The sequence below is a fragment of the Vombatus ursinus genome, unplaced genomic scaffold (assembly GCF_900497805.2).
Source record: "Vombatus ursinus unplaced genomic scaffold, bare-nosed wombat genome assembly UNPS02015255.1, whole genome shotgun sequence".
Taxonomy (NCBI): Eukaryota; Metazoa; Chordata; class Mammalia; order Diprotodontia; family Vombatidae; genus Vombatus; species Vombatus ursinus.
In genome coordinates, this window is record NW_020955033.1 from 35,930,823 (window position 1) to 35,957,346 (window position 26,524).

General features: G+C 37.1%; 1 protein-coding gene across 1 annotated transcript in view; it reads left to right on the forward strand.

Annotated features, from left to right (window-relative positions):
• The first annotated feature begins 1,732 nt into the window (after positions 1-1,732).
• Positions 1,733-26,524, forward strand: part of LOC114031891 (microtubule cross-linking factor 1-like) — a 170,441-nt gene continuing 145,649 nt past the window's right edge. Inside the window, exons 1-2 of the mRNA XM_027847087.1 lie at positions 1,733-1,936; positions 23,518-23,742. Of these exons, the coding sequence (XP_027702888.1) occupies positions 1,901-1,936; positions 23,518-23,742 (261 nt within the window). The 5' untranslated portion in view covers positions 1,733-1,900. The remainder of the gene's footprint in view (positions 1,937-23,517; positions 23,743-26,524) is intronic.

Consider the following 26,524-nt stretch of genomic DNA (forward strand, 5'->3'; position numbering starts at 1 on the left):
AGCAAGAGACAAACGCGTTGGCGGCCTCAGCAGTAACAGCAACAGCAGAAGAAACAGGGAAGAGGGGGCGAGCGCTCTTCTCTTTGGATTAAGGGGGAAAGAAATCTATGCTGTGCTGTTACAAAATAACTTGAGCCTCAGCATCAGCTTGACTGGGGAGAGGTAAGAGAAGAGTGAGGAAGAGAGAGCGAGCAAGAGCTAAAAAGAGGGAGAGAGAGAGAGAAAGAAGGGGAGGAGAGAAGAGAGAGGGAGAAAAGCGGGGGGTGGGAGACGGAGAGAGAGAGAAAAGCAGAGAGAGAGAGAAAGAGAGAGAGAGAAGAGAGGGGAGAGGGGAGAGGAGAGAGGAGAGGGGGGGGGAGCAGGAGCAGAGGGAGGCAGGCGTCGGAGAGCTCCGCTGGGGGCATCTTTTCACACGAGCAGACCAGTGCTTAGAGAGGAACAGAGGCTACAGAGGAGCTGGAGAGCTGGAAGGGCGGGTGGGAGGGGGTGTCGCAGCCTGGGCTGGGGGCGCGGGGGGGTGGGAGGCTGATCGAGAAACAGAAGTGATGAGAAAGCAAGCAGGAGGGTTGGAAACCAGCGCTGCTGCTACTGCGTTGTACCAAGAAGACGAGGAGGTGGAGGATTGCCGCTCCTGCCCCTGCGCCGGCTGCGATTCGTCGGGGATTCAGAGGCTGCAAGCGCTTGGCATTCCCTTGCTACAGCGGCCCCGGCTGCTTCTGCCCCTGTCCCTCCGCCTCCCGTAGGGATCATGGAGACCGTGAACTGCACGGGAGGCAGCGGCAGCAGCGGAGGCACTGACGTGAAGCAGCCACCGCACGGCCAACACCATCCTCGCCACCACCATCATCACCCGTTGGCGGAGAAGAAGCGGCTGCACCGCACCCCCTCGCCCGCCAGACCTTTCTTGAAAGACCTTCATTCTCGGGCTCCGGGTCCAGCCCCTGCCGCCTCTTCTTCCACCTCTAGAGCTCCGGCGACCGCGCCGTCAGCACCCAAATCCCCGAGTCTCTCGGGCAAGGCGCATCCTAGTCCATCGCAGGCGCCGCCGTCCCCAGGGCTGCTGGCCACCCAGAGCCGCCTCTCCCGACGCAGTGGGGGCGGCCAACTGGGAGCTAAGGACAAGGGGGTGGGAGCCGGGAGCAAGCAGGGAGGCAATGCCAAGCCCTCCCCTTGCAACAAGAAGGCAGCCCGGGCGCCAGCGGGAGAACAGCCGTCGAAAGCTGGAAAGCAACAGCCGCAGCCTCCGCCGCCACTTACAGGTGGGGAACAGGGACCCGCTTCTGCTAAAGGCCGTAAAGGCAAGCGAGGTTCCGGGCCCCAAGGGACTACAGCCCAGACTCCGGCCCCTGTCTCGCCTCCCGTTGTCTGCTCCTTGACCAGCCCAAGCCACTCAGCCCCCACTACCCAAGCCCCCAACTTCTCTGGCTCCCTGGCTCTGGGCTCCCGCAACAGCCACACAGACAGTAGTTCGGACCTGTCAGATTGCGCCTCTGAGCCCCTGTCTGACGAACAACGCCTGATTCCGACTGCCAGCAGCGATGCTGAGTCGGGCACCGGCTCCAGCGATCGGGAGCCCCGAGGAACCCCTACCCCTAATCCCAGCGGGAAAGCGGGACCTCCTAGCAGCCCCGAGCCCCTTGGACCTCAGTACCCTTCTTGTGCCTCCCCCGGGAGCGGGGGCGGCAGGGCCAGTCCTTCAGTGGCCCCCCCTGGTCTGCTAGGGCCTGGAGTGGGGGAGGATGCTGGGGGGCGAACCCAGCCTAAATCGACCTCCGGGAGGGGCGGCCCGGGAGAAGACGGAAAAGGGAGGCCTGGCAGCGGCGGTACCAACCAGGCACCCAGCCCGTGTGAGCTGCAGCAGCTGGTGCTAGCGGAGGAGGAGGAGGAGCTGCTGCGGGAGATGGAGGAACTGCGCTCAGAGAACGACTATCTCAAGGTGAGCGGGGCCGAGGAGAACAGGGCTAAGCTTGTAGGTTGGTGGGAGTGGGGAGCTTGTTGATCACATCCTGGCCCCTCAGAGCTCCTCCCTCCCAGCCCGCGCTGCTTGGTGCGGGAGGGGCGGACTAGCAACCACCGCTCAATTTAAAAGGCTCCGATAATCCTTCCTACTCTACCCTACCCTACCCTCTTCTCTTTTCTTTTCCCTCTCCTACACATCCTAATACTTAACTTGGGCAGAAAACTGTGGAAGAAGAGAGTGGGGGGAGCTCGGGGGTGGGTAGATGGGAATTGCTCTTGGCAGGTTTTCTAAACCTTTTCATTTCTCTTCTTCCTGGCCTTCTGCTTCATGCTAATACATCTTCACACCCTGGACAGTTGTATTAGCATTTCCCCATAAATTAATGAGCAGCAAAATCACTGCAGGCCCTCATTTCTACCTGGTTTAAAAAAAAAAACAGAGAAAAGGAAATTTGTGTTCACATTCTATCGGGGAAAATATATATTTGTGTTCCCGAAAGTAATTGCGGATTAGAGGTAAAACCACTTGTAGGTTTTAGCGTTTCTATGACGAGGAGACTTGCAGACCAAGGATCGGCCTTCAATGCAGATACGAATTGTACCTGTGATTTTATTGGTATGGAGAGCTTGCTAGTGAAGCAACTCTCTCTCCCGAGGCAGGTCTGCACTTTTCTCTGCATTCTCTGCCTAGCGGCACTGAGAGGTTAAGTGACTCACCTAGAGTCACACAGCCAATATGTGTCAATGGAGAGCCCGGAATCCAGATCTTTCTATTAACTAGGATAGCACTCTATCCACTTAGCTGCAGAATCCCCCATCAATAAAGGAACACTCTGCTCTGATCCGGCACAAGGATGAACAGACTGAAAGGAAGGATGCAAGACCAGGGCCGGTGGTGGTGTTTTAACTAGACAAACCGTGTAAGGAAGCCTGGAAGCCTCGAGTATCACAGGAACTGTGAGACAGTTGGATTTAGTTGGTGTGTAGTTATGAGAGGAACCCCAAAGTTGTATTTTTCTTTTATCTGCCAAGAGAAGCTTCTGTTTTCTGTTACACACAAATACTGCACTTTCCAGGGAATAGCCACTTCCATCTGCCCCCAGCTGCTGTATCTTTAATTTCCCCCCCTGCATTGTCTGAAAATGGAAACTGCATAACAATAGTCCCACAGTTACTCTGTATAATAGCTTATAGTTTGTCTCTCTGGCTTTTCACAGAAGCTGTTAGGGCCTGGCCTTCAGGAAGGAATATCTAAATAATAGTTACTGAAAGCAGGGAACATTTGCATAACCAGCCAGTCTGAATGCTATTTAGACAGTAAAAAGATGGAAAAAAGAGGAAATAAAGATTTTGTTAATATGATCTTTGTCAGTTGCTTTGGACCTTCAATTTATATTACCAATAGCAGAAATAAATACTGTGATCTTAATATATAATCTTCCCAATCCAAAAACGATCACCCCACCCCCATCCCATCTAATCAGACATTCAATTAAATTTTTTTCCCTAGTAGCAGTGATTGCCTTGCACTGATTCATCCACACTCTCTGGAGCTGTCTTATAAACAGGGACATATATTCTCAAGACAGCTTATATGTGGCTGGAGACAATGTTTCAGTCTAAACAAAAACAGAGTGGAATCATAATGAACTGGAAAGACTGCAGAAATGGGAATCAGAAGACCTGGATTTTCATCCTAATTTTTCCATGAACTGGATATGTGACCATAAATAAATCACATAATCTCTCAGGGCCTCAGGATCCCACTCTAAAGGGATCTTTATGGTCCCTTCCAAGTCCCTAGTCTATTAATTAACTTGTCCATACATGTATTAAATCTACCAAAATGGACCTTTTAGCAGGTGCTTTAACCAAGTGAGTTAAATAATGATAATCTTCATTAATATTAATGAAAAAAAAGGAAGAGTATGGAAAGTGGGGCTCTGAGAGCTTAGGGGGAGAGGTGTCAAAAGGGAAGTTAAATGATTAATAAAAATATATATACCTCTTTGTATTGGCCACAAGGTGAAGTTCAAAAGGTAACAAGCAAAAAGAATAAAGATATTATATGTCATCTTAACATAAATACTGAACTTTCTTCCTTCTAAAATTTTTTCAGGATTGGTGAGCCCTAAAAGCACACAATCGTGAGAAAACCCATTTTCTTTTAAAAAAAAGATACTCACCCTTAGTTCTTGGTTTTTAAAAGAGTCAGTTTTCCATGATTTCAGGATTCATTTTTGGGTATTTATTTTTTGTGTCTTATTTTGGACATCTTTGCTCTGGTAACTTTTAGTATAGTTGATTCTCCCATGACTGCAGTGTAGCCATCCATTTCTAGGATGTCTGGTCTTGTCCAGGGACAAGCACTAAGGATAGTCTTTTGGGAACATACTAATTTAAAAAAAATTTTTTAGTTATTTGAACTACTCCCAATACCAACTTTCCTTAGGGGCTTTTGTCTTCTTTCTAGTTGGCTACCTTATAATGAACACTCTAGGCAGGATGTGTACAAATGGCAGGCCAGATCCCAGAGGAAATGGCTAATTTGTTGAAAATGATGTACTCTCTAAGGTATATTCCAGGACCAGCCATGACCATCCATATGACCAATTTCCCATTATCCCCTCTGCATAGAGATGTAGGGGTTTAGAGATCTGATAGTTAGTTGTGAAATGAGAACAATAATATCATATGTGCATTTTAGTTAGACTTTTTGTTAATTCAAAGGAGGAAAAAAAAGCTAAATTTAGGGAGAAAATACAGCCTTGGGAAACTTTCTAAAGGTTTCTAAAATTTGCTTCTCCAAATCCGATACTTTTTGCTATGCTACATTGTCTCTCATATAGAAAACTATCATTTTTTCAAGTATTCTACATAGTTGTCCTTTGTGAGACGGGTTCACAATGAGTATTTGTCTATTAGCACATTATTTCGTAGCAAGAGTCCTATCTCCAATGAACTAGCTGTGTGATCTTGGGCAAGTCAATGGGTTATAATTTCCCCAACTATGCAATTGGAGAGTGGCTGGGCTAGATAACCTCTTAAAAAACCTTCTAGCTCTAACATTCTATGATTCTGTGATTTTAGTAGAACACTCTTGGTCAATTGTTTTTGTTTCTTAGCCTAGAAATTTTAGGCCTGGATATCCAGGAAAACTAAGAGCCTATAAAGTATTGGCTTCTTTTTTGAGGTAGGTCTTGTTTCTATGAAACTATCACAGTGGAGATCTGAAATGAATAAAAACTCATCAAGTAAAAGAATGAAACCAACAAACCCATAGAAAGAAATCTTATTGGGTTAATAAGTCCAAATGCAAGACAATTTTAAAAAACCATTTCAGCTAGCTCTAATTTTAAAGTGACAAATGTGCCTGTGTGCACTAAGTCCCTGAAGTTTTTCTGGGTTAGGTTGTACTTGATCCAAGAAAAGAAATCCCATGTCTCTAAATAGGGAAGGAAAGCTTATCAAAGTATATGTACTATGGGTAATAATAACAATAGCTAATATTTATGGAGTGTCTACTACGTGCCAGGTGCTGTGTTAAGTACTTTACAAATATTATCTTATTTGATCCTCACAACAAAATAAGGCTTAGGAAGGTTCAGTGCTTATTATGTCCGTTAACATACTAACTAGTGCTTTACTTTCTCATCTGCTTTTCATGGTGGCTTAAGCACTTTGTGTTTATGAGCATATCTAAGAAAAGCTGCCAATGCTACTTCACCATGTGCTTCCACCAACAACCCTTTCAAAGAATGGCCTGTGACAGTGCTTATCTTATATCCTTCAAGCATGGTGGAGTTTTTTGTTTGGTTATTTGTTGTTTTGTTTTGTCCTTGCTAGGGACTGACCCTGGCTTATCTAGGGTTAATCTGTTCTAGCTATGATGGTGGATGAAGTTGGATACAGGAAAAAAATTTTTTTTTTCTTAAGGGACTCTGCTTTCTACAGTAATTCTAGATGTAGTAAATAGTCATATAACATGCAGGTCCACAGAAATCTATCCTATGTTTGAGGTACTTTGTCATTCTCCATCCATTCAAAGCCTCAAACCCCAACTTGTTTACTTTTATTAACCCAGTCTCTCTCTCTCTCTCTCTCTCTCTCTCACACACACACACACACACACACATGCATCTATACACACATATTTCAAACAAAAGACCTTGAGTCAAACAGCATAGCAAAATTAATGATAAAAACATTCCTCCATCCCACAAAATAGTATTCACAGGGGTATTCTGTCACACAAATTGCCCCAACACTAGTGGGAGAGGGGACATACCTTGAGGATCACCTCATACTACCAATCTACTATGGCTTATGTTTTCTGATGATCATAGGAATGTAGATTTAGAGCTAGAAGGGGCTTAGCAGTAATTGAATCCAACTCCCTCATTTTGAGATGAGGCACAGAGAAGTTAACTGACTTGTCCGGAGTCACAGTTAATTTCTAAGGCAGATTTTGAATTCATTCATGTCTTCCTGACTCCATGTCCAGTGCTGTATCCAATTTGGTATGCTGCCTCATGTTATCATACTACTCTCCACTGGATTTTTTCCCACATCTGTTCTTTGCTAGGTGTCTTTGCAAAGCCACTTCTGGATTCTGCTGTCATGTCTTGCATTTTCTGATGATGTAGGAGCAGAATCATGTGCAGTAAAAAAAAAAAAAAAGTGCTAGACTTGGAGTTAGAGGATGCATGGTTTAAATTCTGGCTCTGTGACTTAATACAACATCTAGATGATGCAATGGCTAGAATGGCAAGCCTAGAGTCAGAAAGACCCGTTTTACTGAGTTCAAATCTGGCCTCAGACACTTACTAGTTGTGTGACCCTGGGCAAGTCACTTAACCTTGTTTGCCTCAATTTTATCATCTGTAAAATGAGCTAGAGAAGGAAACAGCAAACCACTGTAGTGTCTTTTGGCAAGAAAACCCCAAAGGGGGTCAAGAAGAGTCACACATGACTGAAAAACAACAAATTTGTCACTTAATGTCTTTATAACTTTGGGTAAGTCAACTAACCTCTCTGAGTCTTTATAACTTTGGGTAAGTCAATTAACCTCTCTGAGTCTTGGTTTTCTCATTTATGAAATGAGAGAGTTGGACTACATCAAAGGTTCTTCACCTGGGGTCTATAGACACAATTCCACAGATTCTGTGAACTTGTATGAGAAAAATTTTACATCTTTATTCTCACTAACCTTTGACTGAAATTTAGCATTTCCTTCGATTTTGAATGTTGGCAAGAAACTTTATTCTGAGAAGGGGTTTATAGGCTTTGTCAGACTACTAAAGGGGTCTATGATGCACAAAAAAGGTAAAGAACCTCTGGACTAGATGATCTCTAAGATCCTTTCTGTATCTCTCTATAATTCACACTCCTGCTACCCTCCCCCCACCCCAGCTTTTTAGCTCATAGCCCCAGGCTATCTTTGCTCTTTGTGATGCAGGTACCAGCTAGCCCCAGGTAGTATATCCTTGAATTATTTATTTTTTCAATTTTTTTTTATTGCTGTCCTCTGTTTCTCATATCATCATAGTTATCCATAAAGTATCCCTCCTTCTCCTAGAGAGTCATTTCATATAACAAATAATGTTTTTAAAGAGGAAAAAATAAAAAAAGAGGAAAAAATTAGCACAATTGATTGATATATTGAAAAAGTCTGAAAACATGAGTATCTGTGGATCTCTCACAGAAGGGATGGTTGGGGTTGTTCTCTCATATTTCTTCATTTGAGTCATGCTTGATTTTTATAATTTGGTTACATTCACTTTTGATTTTTGGATGTGTGGTTGTTCTTTCCGTTTACGTTGTAATTATTGTATATATTGTTTCCTTGTCTCTGCTTTCTTCATTCTGCATCAGTTCATGCAGATCTTTTTATGCTTCTCTGTATTCATCATATATTTAATTTCTATAGCGTAGTCATATTCCATTACATTCATGTACCATGATTTGTTTAGCCATCCCCCAGTCAATGGGCATCTACTTTGTTTCCTATTTTTGCTATCACAAAAAGTACTGCTTTAAATATTTCGGTGCACATGGGGACTTTCTTTTTACTGATGGCTTCCTTGGGGTATAAGTTCAGTATCAGAGTCTCTAGTTCAAAGAGAATAGACATTTTAATCACGTTATTTGCATAACTCCAAATCACTTCTCAAAATAGTTGTGCCATTTCACAGCTCCACCAACAATGTATTAGCGACTATCATTCCACAATTCTTCCATCATTGATTATTGCCATTTTTTGTCACCTTTGCCAATTTGGAGGGTATGAAGTGAAACCTCAGAGTTGTTTTGATTTGCATTTCTTTTTCATTAATGATTTAGACTTAGAATATTCTTTTATGTGGTTGTGAATACTTCACAATTCTTCTTTTAAGAACTTTTTTCAAGTCCTTTGACTTTATTGGGGAATGACAGTGTGTGTGTGTGGGGGGGGGGTTTGGATAGCTTGGATACCAAACTTTGTCAGAGAAATTTTATATAAAGATTTTTTCCCCACCTTTGACCACTTCCCTTTTTATCCTAAGTGCACTAATTTTGTCTGGGTAGAAGCTTTTCAGTTTGATGTAATCAAAGTTCTCTTTTTTTTTTTTTGTAATTGTGTCTATGTCTTGTTTGGATAAGAATATAGCTCCTACCTATGCCTATGAGAAGTATATGATATGCATCTCTTCTAATTTTTTAATAGTATGATCTTTAATATTAAGGCTGCGTATCCATTTAGAATGAGTTGTGGAATATGGTATGTTAGTCTAAGCCTAATTTCTACCAGATGGCTTTCCACTTTAACTAGCAGTTTTAATCAAATATAAGAAGCTTTTTCCTAGGTAAGTTGTGTTTTCTACTTTATCAAACACCGGGTTATTGAGTTCCATTGTTTCTGATTTTGTCTTGTCTAGTCTGTTACACTGATCTATCTCTCTATTTTTTAACCAGTACCAGGTGGTTTTGATGATTGCTGCTTTATAATATAGTTTGAGGTCTGAAAGTATATTTCCCCTTCATTCCTATTTCTTTTCATTTTTTCCCTTGATATTCTAGATCATTTGTTTTTTTTTCCAAATGAATTTTGCTATTATTTTATCAAGTTCTATAAAGTGTCCCCTTGATAATTTGATTGATAAAACATTAAAAGTGTAAAATAATTTTGGTAATATTGTCATTTTTATTATATTGGCATGGCCTAGCCATGAGCAATGAATATTTCTCTAGCTACTTAAGCTGTTCTTTCTTTCTTTTTTGGCTAGGCAATGGGGTTAAATGACTTGCCCAGGGTCACACAGCTAGTAAATGTTATGTGTCTGAGGTCAGATTTGAACTCAGGTTCTCCTGAATCCAGGGCCAGTGCTCTATCCACTGCACCACCTAGCTGCCCCTATTCTTTATTTCTTTAAGGAGCACTTTGTAATTGAATCATTATTCCTTTTATGTGCTTGAGTAGGTCAATTCCCCAGATATTTTATGCATTTCATAGTTATTTGGAATGGAGTTTTCCTTTCCATTATTGCCTTTAGTCATTTTAAACATTTTTTGAACTCTTATGACTGCCTAGGAGTGTCTCAGACTAAACTTTTAAAGTGATAAAATTCCTTTTAATGTCTTTTTCCTTCCTTGATGATAATCATGGTTTAAGCAAATCACTGGAGCCTGGAGGAAAAGAGTGCAAGGGGCTGGTGACCTTTTTTCTACTTCTGCCTTCCTTTCCCCTAACATCAAATCATAGGACTTCTTGCACAGTGTGTCCGTGGTCCCACTTTACAGCTCCTATTTTCTTACTATCGTCTTTGAATTAAGTGTTTCTAGGCGTCAGCCAAAGGGGGTTTGGTCAGTGACTGTGGAGGGTCCTCAGAACTTTAATGGTTACAACTGCAGTTGTGCGGACAGGAGCTCAAAAGCTCCATATAGTTTAGAGCAGAGACACTGCCAGGGAAGCATGTGCCTGTATGATGTGGTATTTTTAAAATAACCCTCTCTCTTCTCTTAATTCACTGACTCTTCCCTCCCCCTTTCATTTTGCAAAGCAGAAGTTACTCCTGATTCTTTTCTGACAGCTCCTCTTTCCAAACCTAATCTGTATTAGTCATGTGAAAGAATAGATGTAATAATCTGAGGAGGCAAAATCATGTTGATCACTGGAAACTCACTGAGTTCATCAGCTGTTGGAGTGAAATATCAGTTTGGTAAACAATGGTAGCAGGTCCATAGGTCTTGTTAGCCACAGCTGTGACTCTGTTCCAAACACTTCCATTGTCCAGGGGGAAATGAAGTGGATTATTTGTATATTACAAGAGACAATAGTTTCTGTCTGAAGCTCCCAGCAGAAAGCATTATTGTAACACTGACCAGATGACTATCCTCTGTCTAGATTGTGTCTATTTAAAGAAAGTTTACTGAAATAGAAAAAAAATTGATTTAAAGCTATGTAATTAAGGCAAAATTTTAATAAAAGCAGAAAATGCTGTGCACAAGAAAAACCAGGGATTTGTTTTTTTTTTTGTTAAAATTTTGTAAAAGGGTAATTACTTAATTATACATTCCCATAAATATTAAAAACACATACATTTTCATTCAGGGTTTTCTCCAATATATAATGCAATGTTATTCTTTTAGTCTGAAATCTATAGTAAGGTTTAGTTTGTAATGTAGGAAGAGAAAGATAGTTTGACAGCTCAACACTTGTGTGATTAGAGGATTTCTTGAGTAAGAAAAAAAATTCTTTTAAAATCAGATTAACCTCTCAACTTGGTAATAGATGACATCTATATACCTGACAGAAGTGATCCTGATAATTTAACACATAAGGAATTGGATATAGTTCAAGTTTTCCTTAGTAATTTCTGTATACACAAAAATGAATTTTTTTTACAATCTCAAAATTGTTTGTGCTCAGTTCAATTAAGTTGCAGATGAGAGGTATTTTTAAGTTTTATGATATAAATAGTTCTACACTCAAACATGTTAACAGGACACTGTTGTAACATTAATATCCTAAAATGTTTTTTTAAATTATCATTATGATCTAAAATACTGTTGATGATCATGCCTTTCATACTGTTACCAATAGTATTTAGAATTCCTTCTATAACCTTTCTAAATGATCCTTAGTAATAGTTTATTTTATACTGATAAGAAAATTTAAAAGGACAAGAAATCATTACTTTAGTCTAAAGAATGACCTGTGTGAAGAATAAAATTTGACATTACAGTGGTCTCTCTTTCCCCTTTTTGATAGCTCAAATATCGTTTGCAATTTAAGTGGAAGAATGATCAACTGACCTACTGTCATCTTGGAGGTATACGTGTAGATTATTGCTTCAGGCATTTAAGTTAGAGTATTAGGTCATCCTGGGTTGGTAGTCCAAATAAGAAAAGGGGACACATTCTGTTAACCCCTCTTTTCTTTGACAAAATTAGCATTTTTAAGACATTATTTGAACAACAGATAATTTTAGGCATTTGGTGACTTGAGTCCCTCTACAAGCAAGCTTTGTGGAAACAAAATTTGTATGCTTTCACAAACATATATATTTTTATTTCAAAGTGTCAATTCATGTTTTCTATATATACTTTTTATTTTGAAATTCAATTAATTTCTATTTTCTTTCCCTTCCACCTCCCCCCCCCATTGAGGAAAAAAATAAAGAACAACAAAACCTTTGTTACAGATAGGCATAATCAAGCAAAACAAATTCCTGCACTGGTCATGTCCAAATAACATATGTCCCTTTCTGCACCCTGACCATCACCTCTCTTTGAGTAGGTGGTCTACATAGTTTTTGATTACTATCTTGGAAGATTATGTCTTTAGTGAAGTTGTCTTCTAGTGGAAACTTGAGGGGAAAGAGCTACCTAGCCCTTTAGTCAAAGTCTCATCTGTCAGCTCATTCCTGAATTTTTTTTTCAGCATTCAGATCCATAGAGAGCACCTGATCATTTCTATGCTAGCTTTCTACCATTTCACTCCACGCAAATGATAGGATGGAAGTGGTAGGTCTAGGTAGAAATTTATGTTTATAAAACTTGGGAGGATTTTGTGGATTGCAAGTTCAGCATGAACCAGGCATGGTGTGGCTGCCAAAAAAAAAAAAAAAAAGCTAATGCAATGTTAGTCTTCATTAGTAGAATTATTATTTTCAGAGCAAGGGCGATGACAGACTCTGCCCTGGTCAGACTATATTTGGACTATTATATTTACTTCTGGGTTTATGGACCAGCTGGGGCAGTCAGGGTAGTGAGGGACTTGGAGCCCAGGCTACACAAGGATTGGTTGAAGGAACTGTGAATGTTTAACCTGGAGAAGACTTAGTGGGACATTAGAGAGGCACTGTCATAGAGTAGAAAGAACACTAGATTTGGAATCTGAGGAATTGGGTTTGAATTCTGACTCAGCTACTTTTACTACTTATTCAACCTTTTTTTGCTGCACTAAAATAATTTTACTTCTCTGGGGCCTCAGTTTTTCACATGAAAAATAGGGGGAGGGTTTGGACTAAATGGTCTCTAATATTCCTTCTAGCTCTAAGCTATGATCCTATGACAAATAGCTATCCTCAATATGTGAAGGACTGTCACAAGGGAGAAAAATGATGCATGTTGTTTGGATCCACAGGATAGCTGATGGCCTTGGCAAAAGAGCAAATTTAGCCATAATGTAAGGTGAATCTCCCAACAATTAGAGGATCTAGAAGTGGGACAGGCTGCCTCAAGAAATAGTGGGTTCCCTTCCCTAAAGTCCTATAAGCAAAAACTCTACGATCACTTATAGAGGAGATGGGACCCTGGGCAAATGACTTGAACTCTATTATCTGTAAGATGGGATTAAAATAGCACCTATACACCAAGGTTGTTGTGAATATCAAATGAATTAACTTGTAAAGTGTTTCCCAAACCTTAAAGTACCTTATAATTTTTAGATATTATTATTGTTATTGCAATGATGATGATGATGATGATGATGATGATGATGATGATGATGATGTAGAACCAGGTGCCTTTGAGGTCCTGTCCAGCTTTGAGACTTTTTTTCAGAGCCCAGCTGTACTTTATTTGGATTAGTTGGAAAAAGCCACAAGAATGACAGAAAGTGAAGGCAATAGCTTTTAGCATCAGCAGTCAGTGGTCATCCTCCCACACTTCTTCATTAAACTCTTATTCTCCCACACTTACTCATTACAACTCTATTTTGAGGCAGGCCACAGAGATTATTTTCTGTCTGTCCAATGTGCTCTTTTGAAATAGCCAAGGTCTCCACTCTTCTTAAAGGTCTTGGAGATACTTTTTGCCTATAATTTAAACTCTATTACCTCAACTATTGTAACATATAAAATATATGTATATATGTTATTGATATAATTTCACATATATAATGTTATAGATATGATTTTATATACATAACGCTTTTAGGAAAACATTTTCCTAAAAATAAGACATATGGAAAAATACTCAGTGGTGGGTCAAGAGATGATAGTAGAGCCCTATATTTATTCTTTCATTGCCTTAACCAGGGTTGGAGAACCTGGGGCCTCAAGGCCACATGTGGCCCTCTAGGTCCTTATATGTGGCACTTTGAGTCCAAACTTGAGAGAACAAATACTCTTAATAAAATGATTTGTTCTGTAAAACTTGGACTGAGTCAAAAGGACACACCCAAGGACCTAGAAGGCTACATGTGGCCTGGAGGCTACAGGTTCCCTACCCCTGCACCATACATTATTACCTGAATCAACCAATACACATTTATTAAGCACCTACTATGTACCTAGCATTGTGCTAGTCATTGAGGGATACAAAGACATGAATGAAAACAGTTCTTGCCCTCAAGGAGTTTATATTCTATAGGGGGAAACAACTGTACACATATAAGTACATAGAAAGTATAATTAAAGTAATTTTTAGGGGGAGGTACTAGCCACTGTGGTCAATTGGCATGTTGTCTTAAATGAATGATCTTAATTAATTTCAAATTTTATGAAATACGAAAAGTAAAAAAAAAATGTTTAAGGAAGTTCAGAGACTTGAAACAAAAACTCACATTCAATAAGTATGATGTAATGGAAAGATTGCAGAACTTGGAATCAAGACACGAGTCGAAATCTTGGTGCTGTTAATCACTAGCACTGTGTGATTGTGGCCAAATCACAGTCTCTCTGAGCCTCATTTTCTCATCTGTACAGTGGTGGTGATGATTGTATTTCCTATCTCACTAGGTTATTGTAAAACCATTTTAATGCATGAAGTGCTACATTAGTGAGATTTGTTGGGAATAGGTCTCTCTGGTTTGTAAAGTGTTTTTCCTAGAAGGTTGCTAGTGCAAGTATCGTTATGCTTTATAAAGAATATTTCTTTAAAAGAGCTCATTACTACTGAATATTGTCACTCACTCAGAAAATATTTTCATGTTCTACTGAAATGCTCTCATTAACTTCAGTATTCTTACAAAAATACAGATGACAACAACAAAAATGCTAAAATTATAGGGAAAATTTGGAATAGCTTGTGTGAGACATTTAAACTTTTCAGATGAGAACCTGAAATATTTCGTTCATGAAGAGCAAGGAGGGTACTTTTTGTCAATCAAGCCAGAGCTTCCTACACAATAATTTTGATAAGAGTTCAACAGTCACTGCTGTTGAAGATTAACTCATTTTCATCTTTAAGGTTTACATGTCTTTAGTAGACATTGTAGCACTTAGCACAGTATCTGGCACATAGTAGGTGCCACATAAATGAGTTATTTATTAATTGCTATATTGGTGTTTTCAAGGAAGTCATCCTTCATTATTATGTAAACTCTATAAAAATTCTTGGAAACCCAGAATGAACAATTTGATTCATTTAATTGTTTAGGAGGTGGTAAAGCTTTCAAAAAATGTCTCTTGTTTGTTTTCTACAGTAGATCTCATTCCAAATAATAGTCAACTAGGTTGGTCATTCTGTGTGATGCAGTAATTTGAACAATGTAGAGGAAGAAAGTTACTATTTTGGAGATGTTTTCTATAAAGAAAATGATGACAATGTTGAACATAGGTGAAATGGAGAACTATCTATATCCCATGGACCTCTACTCCCAACAAGCAACAAGTCATTCTGTAGTTTTTGGTTTGGTTTTGTTTTCCATGAGAACTTTCAATGTATCTTTTGGACTGAACCCTAAGTAAATTTTTTAAAATGCCTTAGTAGAATTTGGTAGTGCCACTGAGGTGCAAAACCTCACTGAAGGAAAAAAAAACTCCTTAAAAATTAGAATTGGTCAAATGGAAGCTATGATGTCCATGAGACATCAAGAAACAATAAAACAAAGTTAAAAGACTAAAGAAATAGAAGAAAATATAAAATATCTTATCTGAAAAAAGGAGACTCTAGTTTAGGCGGAAATTTTCTCTTTACTGTCTACAGATCTCTGGGTTTTTGAATAATGCAAAATTAACAATAAATATCAAGAATCATAGTACAACAGAGCAGCAATGTACAAGTTAATGGTTTAATGTAGCTAGGTTTGTGTTAAGAATTTTTCTCTCAAGAGCCATCAATGGTACACAGATTAAATGAATGGGAATGACAGTTTATTGTGCTCTGGAGGCTTCTTAAGCACTACTAATCCTACTGTGCAAAGAACAAGTTTGTTACTTTTTACTTAATCTCCTTCCTTCCAAAGCTTTTCTTAGTCCACACAGTACATTTGTTATACTAGTTACCACTGTTTTCTAATACCTGAGTAGAATTTATATTTGGAGTATTGGTGCTATTTTGCATGGAGTTGAGAAAAGTAGTTTAGAATTAGGACAACAAAAAATAGTAAAGAAATAGTGATGTATTTGTGTCCTGATTTGTTATTTTTGATTAGGACCTGAAATTTCATACCTGAAGGGGGCTCCACTATTGGAACTCCCTCCACAGATAGAGAATTGTAGTTCTTCTATGTACAGTCTTTGCCTGTGGTACTGAGAGTTTATGTGACTTGCCTATAATCATACTACCAGTATGTATTATAGATGGAACTTGACATGACATCTTTAGAGATGAAGTCAAGATGGTGGAGTGGAATGCTTATTCCTTGTTAGCTCTCCCAACCCAACTAAAGAACTTTATAAAAAGTCATAAAACCCAAAAAAAACCCCAAAAAACAAACAAACAAAAGGAACAGCCAGGTGGTGCAGTGGATAGAGCACCTGTCCTGGACTCAGGAGGACCTGAGTTCAAATCCAGCCTCAGACACTTGACACTTATTAGATGTGTGACTCTGGGCAAGTCACTTAACCCCATTGCCTAGCCAAAAAAAAAAAAAATGAAATTCTGATCTGGATAACAAAAAAACAAAAACAAAACAACTCACTGTGACTCATTTTTTTCTAGCCCAGGACAGCTTAAGAGGACAAAAAGAAAGATATGGAGACATTGGAGCAAGAACTGGTCAGGAGCTTATCATGGTAGAAGCAGCACTGGCTATGGGACTTGAAAGCAGTGACAGCAGAACTAGTAGTCATCCTAGAAATGCTAAACACCTATATACAGTAATGTGTCTAAACACCTTGTTAGAAAGATATGATATGCTAGCACCTGGCATAGGACCAGATGCCATTTAGCAGGTCCTTTACCTATTACCCAGTTCTGGGTCACAATTTCAGGGCAGAGAGGAGTGGTTATAGTCCGCAATCACAATGGAGCCAAGGTCCTACCTGGATAAAGACCAGAGCACAAGTCAAGACGATAGTAACTAAAACTCTCTTTGGATCACACTGGCATGGGAGCACTAAAACCTATATACCACCAGATCTAGCTACAGAAGTTTAGATGATTCTTCCCCCTCAGAAGTGAGCAGAGTCCAACTCTAACATTAAGTCCAAAATCAAGAAATAGTCTGAAAAAATGAGCAAACAACAACAATAACAAAAGAACCTGATAATAAAAATCATATGTGGTGACAGAAAAGTTCAAGACACAAACTCAGAAGACAATGACTTAAAAACACCTGCAATTAAAGCTTCAAAGAAAAATGCAGATTGGAAACAAGCCTAACAAGAATTCCTAGAAGAGCTAAATAAAGAGGTAAAAAAAAATGCGAAACAAAATAAAATAAAATTGGTAGGGGAAAAATTGGGAAAAGAAATGAGAAAAATACAAGAAAACTATATCAAAAGAGAATTAACAGTTTGGTGGTGAAAAAAAAGAAGAAGAAGAAAATAACTCCTTAAAAATTAGAATAGGTCAAGTGGAAGGTAATGACTCCATGAGACATCAAGAAACAATAAAACAAAATCAAAAGACTAAAAAATATATAAGAAAATGTGAACTATCTCACAGAAAAACAATTGACCTGGAAAACATATTGAGGAGAGATCATTTAAGTATCATTAAACTATCTGAAAGCCATGACTAAAAAAAAGACCCTACTCATCATATTTCAAAAAATTATAAAAGAAAATTTCCCAGATATCCTAGAACCAGAAGACAAAGTAGAAACAGAAAGAATCTCTTTATCACCTCATGAAAAAAGTTCCCAAAATAAAAAAATCCTAAGAATATAGCCAAATTATATAGCTCCCAGCTCAAGGAGAAAATATGGCAAGCATCCAGAAGAAACAATTCAAATGCTGTGGAGCTACAGTCAGGATCACATAAGATTTAGCAGATACCAATACAAAGGAGAAGAGGGCTTGGAATATTATATTCAAGAAAGTAAAGGAGTTAGGATCACAACCAAGAATAACCTACTCAATACTGAGTAAAATCCTACATAAGGAAAAATGGCTATTTAATGAAATACAGGACTTTCAAGAATTCCTAATGAAAAGACCAGAGCTGAATAGAAAATGTGACATTCTCAAGAGAAGCATAAAAAGTTAAACTTGAATGAGAAGTCATAAAAGACTTAATAAGGTTAAACCATATTCTTATATGGGAATATGTGAGGGGCTGGGGGCGCAGATAGTTGATAGAGCACTGAACTTGGGATCAGAAAGACTCGTCTTCATGAGTTCAAATCCAGCCTTAGACACTGATTAGTTGTGTAACCCTGACAAGTCATTTAACCCTGTTTGCCTCAGTTTCCTTATCTACAAAATGAGATTGAGAATGAAATGGCAAACCATTCCAATATCTTTGCCAAGAAAACCCCATATGGGGTCACAAAGAGTCAGATATGACTGAAATGACACAATAACAAAATGGGAAGATGATGCATGTTATTCCTGACTTTATCATTATTAGGGCAGTTAGATGGAGTCTACATAGACAGGGGGTTTGGGTATAAGGCAAGGATGAGAAAGAAAGGTTCACAGGGAGAATGGGGGAAGGGAGAAGAATTGAAGGAAATTATCTCACATAAAAGAAGTGCAAACAAGAAAGAATTTTTAATAATGGAAGGGAAAATGGGAATAAGTGGACAATGCTTATACCTCACACTCATCTAAACTGGTTCAAAGCTGGAACAATATACATACATATATATGGGTATGGAAATTCATCTTACCCAACAGGAATTAGGAGGGGAAGGGCTAAGAGAAAGAAGGTGGGATAATTTAGGGGAGATAGTGATCAAAATCTAAACACATTTTTTTTAAGAAGGGACAGAGTAGGAAAAGAGAAGGATAAATAAAAGAGGATCTAGCAAACATAACTGTGAATGTAGATGGATGAAATCACCCATAAAATGGAAGCAAGTAGAAAATAGATTAGAAACCAGAATCCAACAATATATTATTTACAAGAGACACACTTGAAAAAGAAAGACATACAGTTAAAATCAGGAACTGGGAGCAGAATCTATTATGCTTCAGCTGAAGTTAAAAAGGCAGGGGTAGCAATTATGATCTCAGACAAAACAAAAGCAAAAATAGACCTAATTAAAAGAGATATTCAGGGAAACTACATTTTGCTAAAAGGCACTACAGACAATGAAGTAATATCAATACCAAACATATATATATATACCAAATGGAATAGTATTTAAATTCTTGAAGTAAAAGTTAAATGAGTCATAGGAGGAAATAGAGGGTAAACCTATACCTGGGAAACTCAATTTTCCCCTCTCAGGTCTAAATAAATCTAATCATAAAATGAAGAAGTTAAGAAGATGAATAGAATTTTTAAAAAAAGTTAAATATGATAGACCTTTAGAGAATAATGAATGGGAATAGGAAAAAAAAGTATACCTCTTTCTCAGCTGTTTATGGCATCTTCACAAAAATCAACCATCTGTTAGGCCATAAAATGCTGAAAAGCAGAAATATTTAATGCACCCCTTTCAAAGAATAATGCAATAAAATTACATTCAATAAATGGCCAAGGAAGTATAGAATTAAAATTAATTGGAAACTAAATAACCTAATTCTAAAGAATGAGTGAGTAAAACAAGAAATCATAGAAACAAATAATGATTTCATTAAAGAGAATAACAATGATAAGACAACATACCAAAATTTATAGAATGCAGCCAAAGCAGTACCTAGGAAAAGTTTTATATCTTTAAAAGCTTCTATCATTTAAAAGAGAGAAAAAGGAGATCAGTGATTTTGGCATACAACTAAAAAACTAGAAAAACAACAAATTAAAAATTCCCAAGTAAACACCAAAATATAAATCCTGACCCTCAAAGTAGAGATGAATAAAATTGAAAGTTAAAAAATAAACAAACAAGCATTGAACAAATAAATAAAATTAGAAACTGATTGTATGAAAAAATGCATTAACCATTGGCTAACTTGATTTAAAAAATAAAGAAGAAAACTAAATTGCCAGTATTGAATATGAAAAGGGCAAATGCACCACCAATGAAGGTGAAATTAAAGCACTTATTAAGAGCAATTTTGTCTAACTATATGTCAGTAAAATTAACAATCTAAATTAAATAGATAAATATTCACAAAGATATAAGTTGCGGAGATTTTATAGAAAAGGAAATAGAATACTTAAATAACTTTTTCTTAGAAAAAGAAATTGAACAAATCATAAATGAACTCCCTAGGAAAAATCCTCAGGACCAGATAGATTTACAGGTGAATTCTACCAAACACCTAAAGAACAATTAATTCCAATGCTCTGTATAGATTATTTTTAAAAAAAAATTAAGTCCTGCAAATTTCTTCTATGACATAAACATTGTTTTGACACCTATCCCAGAAAGAGGAAAAACAGAGAAAGAAAACTATGGACCATTTTTCCTATTGAATATTGATGTAATGATGGTAAATAAAATATTAACAAGGTGATTACAGCAATATATCACAAAGTTCATACACTATGACCAGGTGGAATTTATACCAGGCATGCAGGACTAGTTCAATATTAGGAAAACTGTAATCATGATTGACTATATGAATTTTAAGAAAAAACAAAAATCATGTGATAATAGATGTAGAAAAAGCTTTTGATAAAATACAACACCCATTTTTATTTAAAAAAAAACATTAGCAAGCATAGGAATAAATGGATCTTTTCTTAAAATGTCTAAAATCAAGAGTAGGCATTATCTGTAATGAAAATAAGCTAGAAACATTTCCAGTAAGGTCAGGATGAAGCAAGAATGTCCATTATTATTCAATATTGTACTAGAAATGTTAGCTATAGCAATGACAAGAAAAAGAAATTAAAGGAATAAGAATAGGCAAAACTAGGAAACAAAACTATCACTCTTTGTAGTTGATATGATAGTATTAGTAGAGAAATCAAGAAAATCAACTAAAAAGTAGCTGAAACAATTAACTGCTTTAGCAGTTGTAAAACAAACCTGCATAAATCATCAGCATGTATATATGTTTATGTTATTTATATTATATATTGTTTATATTATATATTCACAAATATAAATGTGTATATACATATGTGTATATATATATATATATATGGATTTTGGTGGATACATATATATGTGTGTGTATATGTGTGTATATGTGTGTGTGTGTGTATGTATCCACCAAAATCTAGTAGAAAGAGATAGAGTAATCCCATTTAGAATAACTGCGTTGGAAGTCTTCATGACAAGATACACACAGGAATTACATAAACACAGTTACAAGGCACCTTTCACACAAATAAAGAAGATCTAAACAGTAGGAGGAAAATTAATTCATCATGAGTTGGTCAAGCCAGTATAAGAAAAATGACAATACTACCTAAATTACTTTACTTACACAATGCTGTACTAATCAAACAACCAAAGAATTATTCTATAGTACTAGAAAAAATAAGAATAAAATTCATCTGGTGGAACTAAAGATCAAGAATGTCAAGAGTATCAATTAAAAAAAGAACAACAGTGAAAGAAGACCTACCAGAACCAGATCTCAAACTATACTGAAAGGTAGTAATCATCAAAACAATCTGATACTGGGGCCGCTAGGTGGCACAGTGGATATAGCACTGACCCTGGAGTCAGGAGGACCTGAGTTCAAATCTGTCCTCAGACACTTGACACTTACTAGCTGTGTGACCCTGGGCAAGTCACTTAACCCCATTCCCAAAAAAACAAAACAAAAAACCAATCTGATACTGGATAAGAAATACAGTGGTTGATGAATGGAATATATTAGGCACACAACATACAGAAGTAAATGACCAAAATAAACTAGTGTCTGATAAACCCAAAGATCTAAGATATTAAGACAAGAACTCATTATTTGGCTAAAACTGCTGGGAAAATTGGAATACAATCTGGCAGAAACTAGACATGGAACAACATTTCACACCATATAATAAGATAAGGTCAAAAATGGTACATGATTTAGTCATAAAAATTGAAATCATAAGCAAATTAGGAAAGTAGGGGGGAAAGTACCTGTTAGATCAATGGATAAAAGGAAGAATTCATGAACTAAACAAGAGATAGAGAAGATCATAGGAGGTAAAATGAATAATTTTGATTACATTAAATTAAAAAAAAGTTTTGCAAAAACAAGACCAATTTAGTCAAAATAGAAAGAAATCAGGAAATTTGGGGGGCAGTTTCAACAATTTTCTCTGAAGGCCTCATTTCTCAAATATTTAGGGAACTGAGGCAAATTTATAAAAATAAAAGTTATACTCTGATTGACAAATGGTTAAAGTACATAAATTTGCAGTTTTCAGAAGAAGAAATAAAAGCTTATAATAGTCATATGAAAAAGTGTTCTAATTTACTAAAAATTAGAGAAGTGCAAATTAAAACAACTCTGAGTTACCATCTCACACCCATCAGATTGTTTAAGATGACAGAAAAGGAAAATGATAAATACTGGAGGGGAGATGGAAAAATAGGTATACTAATGCACTGTCGGTGTAGCTATGAACTTGTTTAACCATTCTGGAGGAAAATTTATAACTATGCCCAAAGAGCTATAAAACTGTGCATACCCTTTAACCTAGTGATACCACTACTAGGTCTGTATCCCAAGAGATCAAAGAAAAGGGAAAAGGAACCACATGTACAAAAATGTTTATAGTGGATCTTTTTGTTATGGCAAAGAATTGGAAACTTCGGAATGCCCATCAACTGGGGAATGGCCAAACAATTTGTGGCATATGATAGTGATGGAATACTATTGTGCTATAAGAAATGATGAGCAGGATGGTTTCAGAAAATCCTGGGAAGACTTATATGAACTGATGCAAAGTAAAGTGAGTAGTAGAACCAGGAGAACATTGTACATAGTAATAGCAATATTGTAATGATGATCAGCTGTGAAAGACTTAGCTTTTCTGATCAACACAATGCTCCACAACTATTCCAAAGGACTCATGATGAAAAATACTCTCCACCTCCAGAGAAAGAATTGATTAACTCTGAGTATAGACTGAAGCATATTTTCCTTCACTTTATCTTTCTTGCTTCCATTCCCCCCCTCCCCTGCATCATGGTTAATATGGAAGGGGAAAAAAAGAACCACATCTTCTCCAAAGGTAGCTCTTTATCTCCTATGCCAGCTGCCATACCAAATGACTGTCTTTTTATGTATGTGGATTATCCATCTATATTAAAGAGTCTAGGTAGAGTATGGATGAGAAATTAAATATAGCAGGTCAATAAGCCCTCCAGGAGTTTACATTCTATGTGGGAGAAATAATACATAACCAAAAAACATTCTGCTCTTAATAATCAAAATGATCTTGATGTGAAATTGTTTGTTTCTTGTCTGAAAGCTGAGATGTATGTTCTGAAGCAGAAATTGAAATGCATTTAAATGTGGTTCTAACAGTAACAAACAGTTAAATTAAGGTTGTAGACCAAAGAACTTTCATTTCAATTGTGCTTATAGAAGCAAAAGAGTTGCTGTGGAATCGATCCCAGAAATTGACACCTGTAATAATTATCTACTTTTAATATCTGGGGTTATAAGGCTAGACCAAGGCTTTTAAAGACATCACTTTGGATGGCAAATCCCAAAGGCTCCCTTTTATCATAACAGAGGCCAATAAGGCATCAATAAGGATAACTTTGTACATTTAAAGTTAATTCCTAAGCGTGCTGGGTTTTGTTCCTGTAGGCCTATAAAAACCGGTTGGTTTTTTTGTTTTATTTTGTTTTCGATGAAACAGGCTTGTAAATCTGTTTGGGTTGGGTTTGTACAGGATGAACTGGATGAACTTCGTGCAGAAATGGAAGAGATGCGGGACAGCTATTTAGAAGAAGATGTTTACCAATTGCAAGAACTCAGACGAGAACTAGATCGTGCTAATAAGAACTGCCGTATCCTGCAGTACCGTCTCAGGAAAGCTGAACAGAAAAGCCTGAAGGTTGCTCAGACTGGCCAGGTGGATGGAGAGCTCATCAGAAGTCTGGAACAAGATTTAAAGGTATGTGATCAATAGAACCCAAGCATGTCTTCCTGACAAAAGATGTTTTTGTTTTTTCCTGTGGATAGAATCTTGGTTCTGGGAATTAAAAAACAAAACAAAACAAACCTAAGTAATTCTCAAATTTGTGGTTTATGTGATAGCTCTATGTTTTTGGAAAGATTGTTTATGAACACCAAGCTGGAAGTATGTTGCTTATAAGATTTTGAAGTGTAAGGATAGTAATGTTGATGATGATGATAACTTTAGTGAGTGCTTTATGATTTACAAAGCACTTTTCATTTATTGATGATGGTAGCCTGCTCTTTTCAGAGATCTGTCCCAATGTATTGTTGGGTAAACTAGGCTCTCCCTTAGCAAAGCTTAAGAATAACCACAGTACCATTGATCAAGATATATGTACAATGTAAAATTAATGAAACTCATTTTCATTTCTTATAGCACAATAGTATTCCATTACAATCATATTCCACTACAATCATATTCCACAACTTGTTTGGCCATTCTCCAATTGATGGGCATCCCTCAGTTTCCAAGTCAGAAATTCTTAAGCTTTAAAAATTAATATTGTAATAACTATATTTCAATATAAGTGGTTTTTAAAATAATCTTATGTATTTTATTTTATTCATTTAACAATGTTATACTGAAAAGAGTTCTACAGGTTTCACTAGTCTGCCAAAGGGGCTCATGACACAAAAAGGTTAAGAATCATTAGAGTAAATATTATTATAAACACCCAAATTAACTATAAAGGACATATCAAGAAAGATGCTATCTGCATCCAGGGAAAGAACTGATAAACATAAGTATATATAGAAAAATTTTACACGCACACACATATAGATATAGATATACATACTTATTTGTGGCTAATGGTGGCCATCTCTAGGGCGGGGGACGGAGAAGAAGAAAAAAAAAGAAGAAAGAAATTTACATGACAGCTTTGTTGTGTATTCAAAAGGAATAACAAGTTATACATAGTAGACTTGCAGTTTCATGTGCAATCATCTTTTTTAAAATTATATTATGTTATAGAAATGCTTATTTTATTCTATAAATTAAAAATAAATTTAGAAAAAAAAATCATTAGAATAAATAAATCTCAATGGGTCCCAAAATATGATGAAAACACCTCAAGAACTTCCTACCTAGCCTTTTCTACTGACATTCTCCTTCACACACTTTACATTCCCATCAGACTCCTCACTGTTTCCCCAAACATAATTCCATGCTTTTTGTTCACACTGCCCTCTCCACTTAAGATATTCTTCTCTCCCTAGCTCTGCCTGTGTAATTCCTATCCATCTTTCAATGCCTAGTTCAACTGCTATTTTTTCCATGAAGCCATCTTTGATCTCATTCTCCGCCCCTGCCCCTTTCCCAAAGCCCTAAACAAAAAATGATTTCCTCCTCCCTCAAACTACCTTTGTAATTCAGTTCAATTCAGATATTTAGTTATTGATACATATTTCATCTTGCTCCATGAGGACATATACATTGTTTTATTCTTCCTTGTATCCACCAGGGCACTAGACAATGCCTTTAACATAATAGCTGTTGAATGAATGAGCATCTAATGTGGAATACACATGGAATAATTTTGGAGTATGTTAAAAAGGAGTTCACTTTCTGAGGTCACTCGTTAAAGATACCCACAGCCATTTAGCATTTTTAGGTCGTTTTTTATTTCCAGATGGTGCTACAGTCTGACATTCCCATAACATGGGAGGGAGTCTTAGGGTCACCATGTCACAGAATAGAAATCAGAGCATTATTAATCTACCCATGTCTCTCTGGGGACCAAGAGTAGAAAGGGGAATGAAATGATGGAATTCTAGAATTTTTCCTTTTTGTTCTCTCCACTGAACTTCAGAGAGTCTCTAGTGACCCACATAGCAAATCATTTATCTAAAGATTAATTATATATCGTACTGCCTCTCCTTAAAGCTGAGCACTTCTGAGAAATGTCATTTTAGCCTTTCATTATGAGAACAGAAAAAGTTCTTCTCAATTCTATTAAAAGTGATAAAACACTAGCAATCAAAGTACCATTAAATATAATGTGATGGAGATTGGTATTTCTGTAGTTATATTTCTGCCATCTATGATAGAAAAACAGATTCTTCCTCATTCTCTGCTGCAAGGTAAAAATGTTCAACTGATTTTAAATATAAAGTATCTTATACACATATGGAGAACTTTTATCTGTATTTTCTATTTGAATTCCTAATGAATTATAAATGCATATCTATGTATATTCTGTATGTGAATGTATATATGTACATGCATATATACATTTTTTCCCAAGAGGCTTTGGGATGTTCTACAAGGTCTAAATGACTAGTTTTGGTTTTTTTTGATACCTTTTGATAGATGCCATAGCTATTTCTAAATATCCACCTTTCTTCTAAATTGGCCCCTCCCTTACAACTTTCTATAAACATATACTAATAAATATCTATAATTAATAAATCATTTATTATGTGCTAGGTACTGAAGATACAAATATCAATATATATAAATATAAAAATATACACACATATGTATAAACAAAAAATATATACATAACCGTAAAACATATACAAATATAAAAATACATATATACACACACATACAAAAATAAATATATATGAATATAAAATTAATGCAATCCTTATCTGCAAGGAGTCTACCTTGTAGGGGTAGAGGAGAAAGAACATGTTGACATTTAAATAAGGTAAAAGATACAGGTAGATTGATAGGCAGATGGTAGATGATAGAAAATACACACACACACACA